The following is a 16,590-nucleotide window of genomic DNA, read 5'->3' as shown; positions in this document are numbered from 1 at the left end:
TATGCTTAACCGTCTTATATGTTGATTTATGATGCAGCCGAAGAAGAAATGATTAAGGCAAGTCTTCAGGAGGCTGCTGCCAAAAGAAAGGCCGAGCAGAAGAAGGCCCGGGCTGAGAAGAGGGCCCGAGAAGCTCAGGAGGATGAGGAACGCCGAGCCCGGGCGGCGGCTGAGGCCCGGGAACTTGAGGAACGCCGGGCCCGAGTGGAGGCTGAGGCCCGGGAGGAACCCATCTCCCCGGCCGCTGAAGAAGACCTGGTTCCTCTGAATCACCGGAAGAGGAAGGCTACGAAGGAACCGGTCACCGAAGCAGTGATCGTGGAGGATGAGCCTGAGGAGGTTGTCCGATCTCCTCCTCTGACTGGTTCTTCTGCCGGCCCATCAGGGGGAAGGCCCTGGGTCCTCCCCAACATCTTTGGGGATGATGTCAGCTCGAATCTTGTGAAGATGATCCGGGGCCTTTTGCGCCTTGATGAGGTGGCGCACCTCCAGGGAGTGCATCCTAATATGCTGCTTTGCGAAGGAGTGGCTTGGACCTTCTCTGTAAGTTCATAGAATTATCCAGTTTTTCCCTTTTACATCGCCTTCTCTGACTTTTTTTATGTTTTCAGGGCTTGCAGATGCTCATGCATTCCTACGAGCGAGTGGCTCAAGCAGCAAAGGGGGCTCGGGCCACCTCTGCCCGGGAGATGCATGCCAATTTCCAAGAGGAGGTGGGCCGCTTGAATGAGCTTCATGAGCACGTCCTGGCCCGGGAGAGGGCTGTTTGGCAGCAACAGATGGACTTGACTCGGGCAGAACTAGCTGAGGCCCGGGCAGAGGCGCAGGCAGCCAAAGAAGAAGCAGAGTCCTCCCGGGTCCGAGCCGAGGACTTCCAGGTCGCTGTGAACCTCATAAAGACTGCCCAGGCAGAACAAATGTCAAATTTTTTGAAGTCCCCGGAGTTCAAGAAGGTGGTGGCTGAGAAAGCCTTCCCTTACTTCGAACAGGGCTTTAATAAATGCCTGGAGCAGTTCGAAGAGGTGGGTCTGGTTCCGGCTGATCGGGAGGACTTCCCAGATTTGGAGAAGGCTGTTGCATCCCTCCCGGATGATGAAGAGGAGGACCAGGGTCAAGATCCCAAAATAGATTAGAACTTGTGTTGTTTTTTTTTTTTTTTTCATTTCCGGGCTTCCGGGCACCTTGTAAATATTTTCCTTTTCAATGAAATACTTTCCTTTATTTTCTTCGTATTTGAATATCATGTTAATATATTTCCAAGTGTTGTAGATAAATTGAACTTCTTCAAAGATCCTTATGGATTTTAATCCATTTTTGCCAACACATTTGAGAGATATACAGGGTACGAGTCCCCGGGCCAGGGTACAGGTCCCTGGACTTATGAGATAACCGAGTACGGGTCCCTGGACTTAGGAGATAACCGGGGTACGGGTCACCGGGCTAGGGTACGGGTCCCTAGACTTAGGAGATAACCGGGGTACGGGTCCCCGGTTATCTCCTAAGTCTAGGGACCCGTACCCTAGCCCGGTGACCCGTACCCCGGTTATCTCCTAAGTCTAGGGACCCGTACCCTAGCCCGGTGACCCGTACCCCGGTTATCTCCTAATACAAATGCTTTTAAACATAATATTTCTTTAAATGAAAAGCATTTCATGGCCTCTTAAGAGTGTGTCCCTGAGAATCTTCGAGATAATAAACTGCCCCCGAGCTAACTCTTCGAATTATCTTGAAGGGCCCTTCCCACCGTGCTTCCAATTTTCCTACATCACCCACTGGCTTTACTTTTTTCATGACCAACTTTCCAACCTGGAAATCTCGTGATCGGACATACTTGTTATAAGATTTCATTACCCGGCTGTGATAAGATTCTATTCGAATGGCTGCTCTGTCTCTCCTTTCTTCAACCAGATCAAGTTCAATGGCCCGGGATTGATCATTGTTGCTCGGGTAAGAACCTACCCGAGTAGAAGGTTGCCCAATTTCCACAGGTAGGACTGCTTCTGAACCATAAACAAGGTTGTAGGGAGTTTCACGAGTAGATGATCGTGGTGTAGTTCGATATGCCCATAATACACTCGGTTGTTCCTCCACCCAATCTTTACCCTTTCCATGGAGCCGGGCTTTCAATGCTTGCACAATGATTCTATTAGTTACTTCAGTTTGGCCATTATCTTGGGGGTAGGCTACTGAGGTGAATGATTGAACAATCTTCATTTCTTGACACCACGAGGTGATCTTCTTCCCCTGTAATTGCCTCCCATTATCTGAAATCAATTTTCTCGTGATGCCGTATCTGCAAACAATATTCTTCCAAAGAAATTTCATGACTTCCTCCTCAGTAATCTTGACTAATGGCTCGGCTTCTACCCACTTGGAGAAATAATCCACAGCCACAAGAAGGAACTTTTTCTGTGCTCGGGCTATGGGGAAGGGACCCACAATATCTAAATCCCACATATCAAAAGGGCATGATGTTGAGATTGGTTGCATGTTAGCAGCGGGGCGATGATGAAAATTAGAATGATGTTGACAACCCTGGCATTTTTGAACAAGTCGGGCGGCATCCTGATTCATTTCGGGCCACCAAAATCCGGGCAATATGGCTTTTCGAGATAGAGCTGTTCCACCGAGGTGTTCACCACAACATCCTTCGTGTATTTCTCGGAGGACATACTCTACCTCATCTTCTGATAAGCACTTGAGTAATGGGCCTTGATATGATCGCCTGTATAAAACATCATTCAAAAAGACAAACCTGGGTGCTTGTTTTTTGATTTTTGCGGCTCGGACCCGATCTTCTGGGAGCTTGCCATGGACTATATACTCAATAACAGGGGTCATCCACGAGCTTTTCTGAGTCGGGGGTATTTCTTCATCAATAGAGAGCATCAGCCGGGTAAAACAGAGAATTTCCCGGGTGCTTATATCTGACATGGAAGCAGCCAACTTGGCTAAGGTATCAGCTTCCGCATTTTCTTCTCTAGGGATATGTTCGATGCTCCAATCGGTCAGAGACGCTGCCCGGGCCGTGATGAGCCCCAGATACTTGAGCATTATTTCATTCTTGGCCTCATATGCTCCCTTGATTTGCTGTGTGACCAACTGAGAGTCAGAATAAATAATGACCCGGGAAGCGCCGACTTCCCGGGCAGCCTGCAATCCTGCCAGAACAGCTTCATATTCTGCTTCATTATTAGTGATCTTGGAGTCGATCCTTAGAGCCAGCTTGATCTTTTCCCCTGATGGGGCAATCAGGACCACCCCCACTCCGCATCCTGATAGATTCGATGCACCATCAGCAAAAACTCTTCATACCTCTTCTCCTCCCGGTTGAATCATTTCTATTAAGAAATCTGTCAATGCTTGGACTTTTATAGCAACTCGGGGTTTGTACTCAATGTCATACTCCCCGAGCTCTACAGTCCATTTAACCATTCTTCCTGAGACTTCGGCGTGTGTCATGATCCTCCCGATTGGAGAATTGGTGATGACCACAATAGGATGTGAGAGAAAATAAGGCATCAGCTTCTAGGCAGTCATCACCATGGTCAGTGCTATTTTTTCCACCTCACTGTATTTTAACTCCGCTCCTCGAAGGGCATGACTGACATAATATATTGGCTTCTGGTCGGCTCCTTCTTCCCTGACAAGCACAGAACTAACAGCAAACTCAGTGACGGATAAATAGATCCATAATTTTTCCTCGGGCTCGGGTTTTGCCAGAATAGGCAAATCCGCCTGGTGCTTCTTCAAGTCTTGAAAAGCTTGCTCACATTTGTCGTCCCAGCCAAATTTTAGCGCTTTTCTTAGAACTTGGAATAATGGATAATTCCGATGAGCAGATCGGGAAATGAAGCGTGACAGGGCAGCAATTCTCCCAGTTAATTTTTGCACATCTCGGACAGATTGAGGAGAAGGCATGTCCATTATTGCTTTGATTTTTTCGGGGTTGACTTCGATTCCCCTATCAGTTACCAAGAAACCCAAAAATTTTCCACTCCTGACCTCGAACACACATTTAGCCGGGTTGAGCTCTATTCCATACTGTTTCAGAGTGGTGAAGGTTTCGACCAGATCATCAATAAAGTGGGAGACCTCTCGGGTTTTGATTAGAATGTCGTCCATGTATACCTCAATATTCCGACATATCTGCTTTTGGATGACAATATTCATTAAACGTTGATATGTGGCCCCTGCATTCTTTAATCCAAATGGCATAAAAACATAGTAGAAGGTGCCCCAGATGTGATAAAACTGGCTTTATCTTGATCTTCAAGAGCCAAGGGAATTTGGTGGTATCCCTGATAGGCATCCAGAAAGCTTAATAATTCGCATCCAGAGGTGGAATCCACCAGCTGATCAATTCGGGGGAGTGGGTAGCAGTCCTTGGGGCAGGCTTTATTCAGGTCTCTGAAATCGACACACATTCTCCACTTCCCGGTGGATTTTGGGACGAGGACCACATTTGAGAGCCAAGTAGGGAATTGTACTTCTCTGATGTGGCCAGCCCTCAACAGCTCTCCCACTTGCTCTTCAATGACTTTATCTTTTTCAGGGCCGAAATGCCTCTTCTTTTGCTTCACAGGCCGGGATCCCGGGAGAATATTTAACTTGTGCTCAGCCACTTGGGGTGGGATTCCGGCCAATTCCTGTTGAGACCAGGCGAAAACACTAATGTTAGTTTTCAAACAGTGTAAGAGATTTACCCAGGTGGACGCGTTGATGTCTCGGGCCACCCGAACGCGCTTTCCCGGCTCAATTTCCACCACTTCTTGCTCATCTTTCGTAACAGAGTGTACTTCCCACTCTCTAGCCACCTCCTCTTGGCTTTCCTTCCCCTTCCCTTCTCTTTTTGCTTTCTTCTGGTATACCCGGACAGTCTCCCCGTAGCACTTCCGAGAGGAGGGTTGATCTCTCTTGACTTCCCCGACATGTCCTCGAACTGGAAATTTGATTTTCTGATGATAAGTGGAGGTCACAGCTCTCATCTCATTCATAGCTGGCCTTCCCAAGATGATATTGTACGAGGACGGGGCATCCACAACTGTAAAGACTGTATAATAGTTTTCCTCAACTCTCCGATGCCCAGAGTCAGTGGCAGGATAATTTTCCCCTCAGGGTACACTGCATGTCCAGCAAAACCAAACAAGACAGTTTCAACCGCCTCTAATTGATATTCATGCAAATCCATTTGGACCAGTGTCTCTTTAAAAATGACATTGACAGAGCTGCCATTGTCAACAAACACTCGCAAGACATCATAATTAGCCACTCAGGATTGGATAACAAGAGCGTCGTTGTGGGGTAGACTGACTCCCCTGAGGTCTTCTAGTCCGAAGCTTATAACCGGCTCATCACTCCCGCTTCCGTCAACTTCCAAGCACTCCCTCCTGCTTCTCGCTTTTCGAGCCTGGTTGGAATCACCATCTGTGGACCCTCCCGAAATAATTTTTATTACTCCTCGGCTCGGGGAAGGGTCCTTCCTTTCAACTTGTCTACTTCTTTCCTCCCGGGAACTTGTTTCTGCTCTTCCGCTTCCACTCGGGATGTCTGCTGATTTATGAGGAGTGTTCTGTTTGGGACATCGAGACAACCATGGTGGCTGTCTAGACTTATCCCGGGGAGGATGAGAGACTGGCATGGAATGCTTGCTCGATTCCTTCCTTAGAGTTCGGCACTCATGGGTACTGTATGAACATTCCTTGTGAAGGGTGCAAAACCCTCTTTTCTCTGGTCTCGGTGCCCTCGCCATTAGACTGGGAAGTGGGGCCGTGTCTGAGTTGCATTCCTGGATTTCTCGATCCCGGGCAATCTTCAGAGGGACATGAGGGAAATGTCCCGGACCATTTTTCTTATGAGCTCTATCCTCGGGATTGACCACCCGGTCTCCTCTGGCTCTTTTCAAAGCTTCTCTCTTCTGATTTTGCGCTTCCTCCATGTTGATGTATTTCTCTGCCCGGGACAAGAGATCTTCGAAGTCTCCGGGCAATTTCTTGGTCAGGGATCGGAAAAAATCTCCCTCCCACAATCCTTGCATGAAAACTGTGACTTTCGTCTCTGGAGCACATGCGGGAACCTCCAGAGCTACCCGATTGAATCGCTTGATGTAAACTTTCAAAGTTTCATCTTGACCCTGACTTACTTCAAATAGACTGAAGGCAGTCTTCCTGTACTTCTTACTGCTGCTGAATTGATGCAGGAATATCTGTTGAAAGTCTTCAAAACAATGAATGCTCTGTGGTGCCAGCCCTTCGAACCATCTTTGTGCAGAGTCGACCAGGGTAGTTAAAAACACTATACACTTGATCTGGTCTCCGTAGCAATGCAGCATGGCCATATTTTCAAAGCGAGCAAGGTGCTCTTCGGGATCAGAACTCCCATCATAATCTTTGATTTTGGCTGATTTGAAGTGCCCGGGCAGCGGTTCCCGGATAATGACATCAAAGAATAGACAACTCTTTACAACTTGAGCACTGTTCTTAGAAACAACTTGCCCTTCTCATGCCTTCACCTTCTTCCTTAATTCCTCCAACTCCTCTGCAAGAGTGGGAGATTTAGAACCTGCACTCGACTCCCTCTCCTCATCCCTTCTCTCTTCTTCCTGAGGTTGCTCACGCTGCTGCTCGGGATGACTGAAATGATGAGTGGTGGTCTTCTTTGCCATGGCTGTCTTAACAACATCAGTTATAATCTTATTCAACTCCTCTGGAGTTAGATGGATGGTGGGCTGAGGACCATTTGGTGGGGGGCCACCTGCACCAGAAAGACGAGTGTTGTTCTCATCCTGGACTTGGGAAGTGTCTTGGTTTGCTATTCTAGTAGGAGCCATATCAACCCCTTAAAACTCAGATTGCCCACAGATGGCGCCAATGATGCAACCCGGGCGAAATGGACGAGTCGGGTCGGGTACTCTGCCGGATTTGCTATCAAGATGTTGAGGAAATATGAGTTGGACGTCTGGATTGAACTTCCTTCCTTCCTGAGAGATTTGAGAGATCTGCGAGCAAGAAAGTAACCACGTGAATGGGCGCCGGAGGGGCGTCCGGCGTGACCACTCCGATGCTTAAGTCAGTGAGGAACTCAAGCAAGAAAACCAATGTAGCCAAGTGATGGCTGTGCGATTGGTGTAAAGAGTAAAAGTAAATGAACAATAAATGAGAGCATTCAATGTGTGAATTCAATATATGAATAGAGAGTAAATGCAAGTAAAGAACCTGGTATTTATAGTAGATGATGCAATGATGACCTCGTTATCTGTGTGTGAGAATTAATTATAGTAGGATGGCTGATTATACCCTATTATTCTGACATGTCAAATCGCATACTAGTCACATCCAGCCTACTTGATTTTATCAATCACTTGCACTTGTGTCAGAGATAGGTCGGCTGCGCACACCCTACTTTATCGGCGGTATTAAATGCGGCACTCATATCGAAGTAGCCTGGGTAAAATGCTTCTCGGGATTTCTTAAGAGAGTCCGGGCATACAACATCCCGGGGAGATAATGTCCCGGGTGCTCCTATGGCCCGGCCTCTCAACTGACTGGCCCCTCCATGATTTCTTCAAGTCGTGCTCTCTTCGTCTCGGCAATCATATGACTTGGATGTCGGTCCAGTTTGTCGTCTTGTCAATCCGGGAGCAATCCATATTTCAGACCCGGGCACTCTTCCACGGACAATCTCCATTGCTCGGGACGTTCCGGGTACTATCCATGACCCGAGACATCTCGGGGTATCATCACCTATGTTACACAGGTCGGGTTCAGTTTAAGAGTGAATGATCTATAAGTTTTCGCCAATGAACGAAGTGCAGTCGTGTTGGAAATGGGCAGTTCTACTTGTGTCCCGATGGAGATCACTCTTTGTATTATGAGACAATGAAATCTAAAATATTTAAACAAGCATGGCCCATGCCCAAATTATATCTCATTTTTCACTCCCGAGGAACACATACAAAATGAGTCCCAATTTAAGTTCTTTGTTGGGGTGTCATTTCAATTGTTTCATCGCATTTATTGGTCTGTGAATTAGTGCTTCTTGGAGTATGGATCAATCACGGACAATTATCGGTCAATTCTCATTATGTTTAATACTCAATTAGGGTGGTATTGGTTAAACGTGATGTATTAAAAAAAATAGATATCGTCTATCGTATCCAAAAATATTAAAATATTTATATCGATATCATATTGAAAATTTCGATATACTGAGATTCTGTATTTTGAAATTTTCGGTATATAGAAAATGTTATAGTATATCGAGATTTCGGTACAATATCGGTTTATATAATTATATACCCCAAAAATATTTTATATTTGTAAAAAATTCTTTGTCATTCAAATATATATATATTATTTTGGTATTTTGGTGTTTGTGAATTACTTATTAAAAGACTATCCTGAAAGTATTTTTTGAATATAATCTATCTAAAAAGTTTTAAAGAATCATCTATTTATTTATAGTATTTGGTTCATCTGACCCATTATATCTATATCCAACGAATAATAATTAGCTGTGACGTCACACGCCTAACAACTCTTAAAAGACAAATAGTCGTAAAAAAATCCAATAGCTATTATATATAAAATGATAAAAATCTGTGTGAGACGGTTTCACGGATCGTATTTGTAAGATGGATATCTTATTTGGGTCATCCATGAAAAAATATTATTTTTTATGTTAAGAGTATTATTTTTTATTGTGAATATTGATAGGGTTGACCAATCTCACAGATAAAAATTCGTGAGATCGTCTCACAAAAGACCTACTCATATAAAATATCTATACACACAAAAGTTGAGAAGTTTGATCAACAATTACATGGTGAAATGCCACTTGCACCTTTCCTGTTCGAAGAAATGGTTGCTCTTGTCTTGGTGGATTGGATACATAATTTTGTGATATTAATTTGTGAAATGTCATTTGATCATATTATAAGACGAGAAATATTTCAGATATGACACAAAATAATCTCAAGAGATGCCCACACAATTCAAAATATGTCTTTTATACAAATTTTAAAATCTGTGTGTAAACTTGATCAATTTAGGATAAAATAATTCATTTATTCAAGACAAAAACTTGTGTGAGACAGTTTTACGAGTCGTATTTTGTGATATGGATATTTTATTTGGGTCATCCATGAAAAAGTATTACTTTTTATGCTAAGAGTATTATTTTTTATAGTGAATATCGGTAGGATTGACCCGTCTCACAAATAAAGATTCGTGAAACCGTGTCACAAAGACCTTACTCTTTCTTCAAATATGCTCCGCTCCTTTTACTATAATATTTCCACGTATGTAAATAATAACCATTTAATTTCCATATGCTAAATGTTTAAAAAATAAGTCCCATGTTTTCAGCTAAATATAAATTCTTATAATTGATATTTTAAAAATCGTTTGATATTATTCACTTGGTTATACTGAGTATAAGAATATTGTAAAGAACATAATCTTGAATTCTTTTATATTTTGTATTTTTATATTAGATAAATTGTTCTTCTGAATTCCTATACATTTTAAAAATAACATATATAATTTTTTTTATTAAAATGGCTCAATTGGTATATATATGATATATGTTAATTTAGGTTCAAATTTTTGATAAAATTTAACTTAAATACCTATCTTACCCTTTCAAAAAAAATTATAATTTAAATATATTTTGTTAAACTATGGACTAATTTTTTTAGGAACAAGATTTTGACATAATTAATATATTAAATTTTTTTAACCACAATTATTACTTATTTGGATCTGTTAGTTTTCAACTCAACCATAACTTTTTTACTCGAACTGTTCTCGTTAGAATCAATGAAATTTCCAGTTTACTTATATATTTATTTATCATAATCACTATTTATTTGAATGTTTTTCAAAACAAAAAATGAGAAATCTGCAAAGTATGCACAAAAAGTATGTAAATAAATTTAATTTAAATAACTAAATTGATAACCATAGAAAATACATTTTTTAAATATTTTAAAAAAATAAATTCAAAAATATTTTTTAAAACCTTTTTCTGTTAAAAGAAAATTATTGTAATAAAAAGGGAAATTCTTTATTGGAAGAAAATTATAATTTTTTATTTAGAAAAATGGAAAATGCAGAGGAGAGAGAAAAAAGAGAGAGAAGAAAAACGTTTCCTTTTACCGAACAAAAAAGAGAGAAAGTGGCAGACTGAAGCTATTCTTTTGGATTCCATTCCATTTCTTTGATCCACGCCCTGCACCTCAGTTTCAAATATTCTGTCTTCCAATCTTTGAACTGTGGAATCGAGCCCAAAAGATTAGTGGGTTTGGTTCTTGATTTGGTTTAGTTCTCATTTTGGTGGGTTCGTTTATTTTGTTGTGTTCAGAGATTTTGACGGCTTATGTGTGGTTTAGGTTACGGTTTTGGTAGAGATCTTAGTTAATTTAAGTGGGTTTTGGCAATTTGTTTTTAAAAATTTTGCGATTCTATTTAAGCTGTCCCCGCTGTTTATTTTTCTTCCCCGGATATTAAGTTGGAAAAGTTCAAATTTTAGCTATTTTTCTTACTGTTATTGTGACTTGTGAGCTGTAAAGAACACTGCTTTGTTGTAAAATTTATCAGTGTTTTGGGAAACCCGGTTGCCTGGGAATGATGTTCATCCTACAGATGATGATTTTGGATTAAGGGGATCCATTTTTATTTTAACCATTTTTTGGTTTTATTTTCTCTCTTAAAATTTTGAGGTAAATATCCCGTCTTGCTGTTGTGGAGATCTGGGAGCTGTTTCATCTTCTGTGTCCAATGAGGACACTTTTTGCTTCTGAATCTTGTAAAGAAACACAGCTAAATTCCATCAATCCACAGTCATGGCTCCAAGTTGAAAGAGGAAAGCTTTCGAAATTTGCAGCACAGTCTCCATCTTCAATGTAAACAATGGACCCTCTCTCTCTTTTACTATAATTGAATGTTAAGACCTTCCATTCGTTGTGATTAAGTCTTAAAACCTAAAATTTATGTTGTTTGTAGAGAATCTCTTATCAAGGTCCCTGAACCTCCAATTCTTCCACATTACAAGCCTGTAGATTATGTAGAAGATTTAGCTCAACTACATGAAGAACTCGAGTCATGTCCCCCAGAGGAGAGATCGAATCTTTACTTGTTGCAGTACCAGGTCTTTAAGGGTCTTGGTGAAGCCAAATTGATGAGAAGGAGCCTTCGCTCCGCCTGGCTCAAAGCAACCACTGTTTATGAGAAAATTGTCTTTGGGGCATGGCTGAAATATGGGAAGCAAGGTGAAGATATTATCTCTGACTTACTGTCATCTTGTGGTAAATGTCAGGAATTTGGAGCTATAGACATTGCCTCTGAATTTCCTGTCAGCAAAGTTCCAAGTTTTCCATGTACTTTGGACGACACTGGTTGTCCTCAGATTGTTTCTTTTCGAATTGGAGACAAGAATATTGCCTGTGATAGGCTTAAGATTGCAGAACTGTCAGCTCCATTTCATGCCATGCTTAATGGGTCATTTACTGAAGCCTTGTGTGATGACATTAATCTATCGGAAAACAATATTTCCCCTTCAGGAATGATGGTCATTAATAAATTTAGCACTACAGGAAGCTTAAATGAAGTCCCTGCAGATCTTTTGTTAGAGATATTGGTATTTGCAAATAGATTTTGTTGTGAAAGCCTCAAGGATGCTTGTGATAGGAAACTTGCTTCTTTTGTAATCTCGACACAAGATGCGGTGGAACTCTTTGAATATGCTCTTGAAGAAAACTCCCCTGTCCTGGCCGCGACTTGTCTGCAGGTTTTCCTTCACGAACTACCTAACTCATTAAATGACCCACAGGTAGTTGAATTGTTAAGCGGTCTCAGTCTGCAGCAAAGGTCTATAATGGTGGGGCCTGCTTCATTTTTCCTTTATTCTCTGTTAACCGAAGTCTCTATGAATTCTGATCCTGGGTCAGACATATCAGTTCTTTTCTCGAAGCAGTCAGTAGACTGTGCTGGAAGCAGCCGACAGAAAATGTTAGCTCTTCATAAGTTGGGATGTGTTAGATTCGTCAGAAAAGAATATGATGAAGCAGAGAAGCTTTTCGAGTCTGCTTTGCGTGAAGGCCATGTTTATTCTGTTGTTGGCTTAGCCCGATTGTGTCATATTGATGGTCATAAACATTTGTCATACGAAAAGATGAACTCTGTCATATCCTCATATACTCCTCTTGGATGGATGTATCAAGAGAGATCTTTATATTGCGAGGGCGAGAAAAGGTTGGGAGACCTTGAGAAAGCTACAGAGTTGGACCCGACCTTGACTTATCCCTACATGTATCGAGCTGCATCTTTGATGAGGAAACCAGATGTCCAAGCGGCCCTTGCAGAAATCAATAGGGTTCTTGGGTTTAAACTTGCACTAGAGTGCTTAGAGCTGCGCTTCTGTTTCTATCTCGCCCTTGAGGATTACAAATCAGCTATATGTGATGTACAGGCAATTCTTACTCTATGTCCAGATTATCGGATGTTTGATGGACGAGTTGCAGCTTCCCAACTTCGGATTCTTGTGAGAGAGCATGTTGAAAACTGGACAACAGCTGATTGTTGGCTGCAACTATATGATAGATGGTCATTAGTTGATGATATTGGATCACTCTCAGTGATATACCAGATGCTCGAGTCTGATGCTTCTAAAGGAGTCCTGTACTTCAGGCAGTCTTTGCTTCTCTTAAGGTAACATTTGCCGCCATTACTCTCTCGACAAGTTTACCTGGCATTTCTATTAGGAAATAATGTAGTATATGCATCACATGTTTTGTTTTCTGTGGTAGCAGCATTTAACATGCCAATATCATCTTTTTATCATATGTGACTGCATTATAGTCTCAACGGTCAATTGCCTTGTAAAGCCCTTCTATCCTCTCCTGCCTTCTGGTCCATTGATGGATACTATTTTTAGTTTTTGCTGGGGGTTACATAAATGATCAGTTACCACATGTGACAAGGCATTGGTGCTCCTCTCTTTTTAACTGGTACATTTGTGTATCGGTTTTACCCTTGCATCGACCATATGGAAAACTCAAGTAAATTGAATTCTGATGTTACTTAATTTGTTCTTAGACTGAATTGTCCTGAAGCAGCCATGCGAAGTTTGCAGCTAGCACGTCAGCATGCTTCCAACGAACCTGAACGGTTAGTTTACGAGGGATGGATCCTATATGATACTGGTCATTGTGAAGAAGGGCTAAAGAAAGCTGAGGAATCCATAAAACTTCAGAGATCCTTTGAAGCTTTTTTCCTAAAAGCCTATGCTTTAGCTGACTCTAGTCAGGATCCTTCTTGTTCGTCCACTGTTATATCTCTTCTCGAGGAAGCGTTGAAATGCCCATCAGATAGACTTCGAAAAGGTCAGGTATGATTTTTTTTCTACCAACTTTTAAATTCTCTGTGAAATAACCATCATCAATAATTCAAAACCCCATCCTATGTAAATTTATTTTTCAAAGGATTAGTTGATTTTTTTCATATTTGATTTTCGGTGTTAGCATCAGTGGGAGGAGATAAGATCCAAGGTTCATTGGGGGAAAATATAAAATACTACTGTCTAATATATATATATATATATATATATATAAATACAGTATTGCATTAGAGTCTACAAGAGGCATCAATCGTGTGATATTATTTTGACAATGTAGTTTTTTGAAGTGCTGTAGTTATTGTTTTTTTTTTGTAACATAGAAGATGAGACCGGTGGATTTTGTGTATATACATGATGAACTCGGCAGTTAGTGTTTGGATTTTTTTGTCATAATGATTTATAGTATTAATCTAATAATAGATTATTCCAATTTATCTTTTTCTTTTTTCTTGTTTTTTCTTCGGGTGGAAGTTGACCATTTTCTTTTTCTGGCTAGGCACTCAACAATCTAGGCAGTGTCCATGTTGATTGTGGTAACTTGGATGCAGCAGCTGATTGCTACATTAATGCCCTTAAAATACGTCATACCCGAGCTCACCAAGGCCTAGCCCGTGTTCATTTCCTGAGAAATGACAAAAATGCCGCATATACCGAGATGACAAAACTGGTCGAGAAGGCGAGAAATAATGCATCAGCTTATGAAAAGCGGTCTGAGTATTGCGATCGTGAACTCACAAAGGCTGATCTTGAAATGGTCACTCGCTTAGACCCTTTGCGGGCGTACCCATACAGATATCGAGCTGCAGGTTAGATTGCTCCTTCAATTGAATCACTATCATGGTCTAATTTCCCACCGTCTTACCTTGCCGAATTTCATGTAGCATGGAAATTCAGACAAAGTAAGCCCTTAAGTTTATCTCCTGATAATTTTGAAGATTTTTAAACCTCGGCCCTCAAGTACCATATGAGAAGCGCATCCCAGCTATTAGCAGATTGTGGAATTTCACCTCAAATCTTTTACTAAATAGCTGTAGATTAATGATTATTGGTGGGTTTGTGTATGGGTTTAACAACCACTCCATAGCCCAAAATAGTAAAAAGGCAAAGCAGGGGAAAAATAATTTGTAGTAATGCAAGTGAAGAAAGTTCTTACCTAACGTGGAGCTTTAAAGGGTGTGCAATAAGATCAAGATTCAGCGAATGGTGCTGGAGACCAAGTATTCAGAATATTATAAGGCACTGTTTGGTGCGAATGAGGAGATTCAACATCTTTGCATCATCCCACATTTTGATTCAAGTTTTACAATTAAGGCTTATGCCTACTAATGTAGCTGCTAGTATTTGATAAAAAAAACTAAAACGTGGAAAGGCAAAATGGTTTATGAGTGTTTCATGAACTAGTACATGAAGTTGGGTCTGTGCTGCACTCTTTATGGATTTTGGGGTATTCTGGTGGAATTTACATATGATTCAGATCCATTATTACAGCTTCCATAACAATACTAGGTCTTGATATTATTGTCATTCCATAACGTCTCCAAGAAAAATTTGTGTTATGTTCTGAGGGAGGGGAACATGGAAGGATAATGCCATGATTCCACCGAAGTTCTTATTTTTGTTGTTTTTCTGTTTTTTGCTCAGGTTTCGATTGTGACTTTAAGAAAATCCGTGTGTTTTTTTCCTCAGTTTTGATGGACAACCAGGAAGAAAAAGAAGCCATTGCAGAACTCTCAAAGGCTATTGCATTTAAAGCAGACCTTCACCTTTTTCATCTTCGTGCTGCATTCCACGAGCACATTGGTGATGTTATAGGTGCATTACGAGACTGTCGAGCTGCTCTTTCAGTCGACCCTAATCATCAAGAGATGTTGGAGCTTCGTAGCCGTGTGAATTCTCAAGAACCTTGAAGTCAAATCCTGCTAAAAGAGCTATGAGTTGGGGAAGAATTACCAAATAAGGTTGGTAAATGATTTATTATTTTTGTTATGAAAAAGAAAAGAGGAAATTATAAAAAACTTTAGCTTGTAACATATCTATCTTGTATCATACTATCATCTTCCTTTCTTTTTTCCCTGGATTTTGTATACTGTGAATTTTTTTGTCAGTATAACTCACTATTGTCAAAAGGTGTTGGTGGTCCTGTCTGATCACTTAAATGGTTCTTAAGGTATGGTAAATGTCAATATTTAAGTATTGCAGAAGGAATTTACCTTTTTAAAAAGATTTATTAAAATGTTTTCTATTTTCCACTTGATTACTTAAATAATCAAGTTTTTGTAGGCAAATGCTCTTTTGATGGGTTTTTTATATTCACCCTCGCTATATTTAAAGAATTTGACATTTACATATTTATCTTGTTGTCATTTTTGCACTTCACAAGGGATAATAAATAGAAGTAAATGTAAAAATCCCTACCTCTTGTTATGATTCTCGAATCGTACACCCGTCTCAATTTTACGTTTAAATTCTTATTTGATTAGGTCTCTTGTGAGACGGTCTCACGAATCTTTGTCTGTGAGACGGGTCAATCCTACCGATATTCACAATAAAAAATATTACTCTTAGCATAAAAAGTAATATTTTTTTCATGGATGACCTAAATGAGAGATATGTCTCACAAAATATGATCCGTGAGATCGTTTCACACAAATTTTTGCCTTCTTATTTTACCATTTTATTATATCAAGCGAATACATTAGTGATCAAGAATGGTAATGATTCCAGGGAAAAAAAAACCACATTGAAGTACTTTAAAAATATTAAGGTTATTGTGCCCTAAAAAAAATATTAAGGTTATATATGCTTTTATTTTCTTAACATTTCTTTCGTCTGTTAGAACAAAATCAACATTGGTACTTTGTTAGGATCAAAAGTTGATGAATGGAGAAACACTATAGATGTTTAGTCAAAGATCAACTTTATTTTTTTTTTATACTTGCGCAAAATACATCAACTTTGGTGTTAATAGATCGGGTTGTTAGGTTAATGAGTCCGGGAGGTGCGTGTCTATTTATTGATGTTGTCTCATATCTTTTAGAGATTAGTCTTACCTTTTTTCCTGCCGTCGACTCAGCAAATACAATATCACCTGTTAAGATATGACGTCACTCGTTTAGGAACCAAACATACTTTGTAATTACTTGTGTGTTGCATAATTTTATTAAAGAAGTTCAACTTCAAGATAATATTATTCAT

At 40.5% G+C, this 16,590-nt stretch overlaps 2 protein-coding genes across 2 annotated transcripts; one reads left to right on the top strand and one right to left on the bottom strand.

Annotated features, from left to right (window-relative positions):
• Positions 1–5,272: 5,272 nt before the first annotated feature.
• On the bottom strand, positions 5,273–6,337 carry LOC142538294 (uncharacterized). Its single transcript, XM_075643646.1, has one exon. It carries the CDS (start codon positions 6,335–6,337, stop codon positions 5,273–5,275), a length of 1,065 nt encoding a protein of 354 aa, XP_075499761.1.
• Positions 6,338–10,091: 3,754 nt separating this feature from the next.
• LOC142539343 (ETO1-like protein 1) lies at positions 10,092–15,543 on the top strand. The gene is made up of 5 exons (XM_075644744.1): positions 10,092–10,903; positions 11,004–12,707; positions 13,095–13,386; positions 13,892–14,201; positions 15,082–15,543. The coding sequence occupies exons 1-5, from the start codon at positions 10,779–10,781 to the stop codon at positions 15,300–15,302; spliced, it is 2,652 nt and encodes an 883-aa protein (XP_075500859.1). The 5' UTR covers positions 10,092–10,778; the 3' UTR covers positions 15,303–15,543.
• Positions 15,544–16,590: the final 1,047 nt, after the last annotated feature.

This window comes from Primulina tabacum, chromosome 3 (assembly GCF_025594145.1).
Source record: "Primulina tabacum isolate GXHZ01 chromosome 3, ASM2559414v2, whole genome shotgun sequence".
Taxonomy (NCBI): Eukaryota; Viridiplantae; Streptophyta; class Magnoliopsida; order Lamiales; family Gesneriaceae; genus Primulina; species Primulina tabacum.
The sequence above is the reverse complement of the archived record's forward strand: the minus strand, read 5'-3'. Positions and strand labels throughout refer to the sequence as shown.

Bases quoted from the DNA above. Each gene is read 5' to 3' on its own strand.
- LOC142538294 (XM_075643646.1), bottom strand. From the start codon at position 6,337: ATGGCCATGCTGCATTGCTACGGAGACCAGATCAAGTGTATAGTGTTT.
- LOC142539343 (XM_075644744.1), top strand. From the start codon at position 10,779: ATGAGGACACTTTTTGCTTCTGAATCTTGTAAAGAAACACAGCTAAAT. The intron at 12,708-13,094 runs GTAACATTTGCC...ATTTGTTCTTAG, and splicing joins CAGTCTTTGCTTCTCTTAAG to ACTGAATTGTCCTGAAGCAG. The intron at 13,387-13,891 runs GTATGATTTTTT...TTTTCTGGCTAG, and splicing joins ATAGACTTCGAAAAGGTCAG to GCACTCAACAATCTAGGCAG.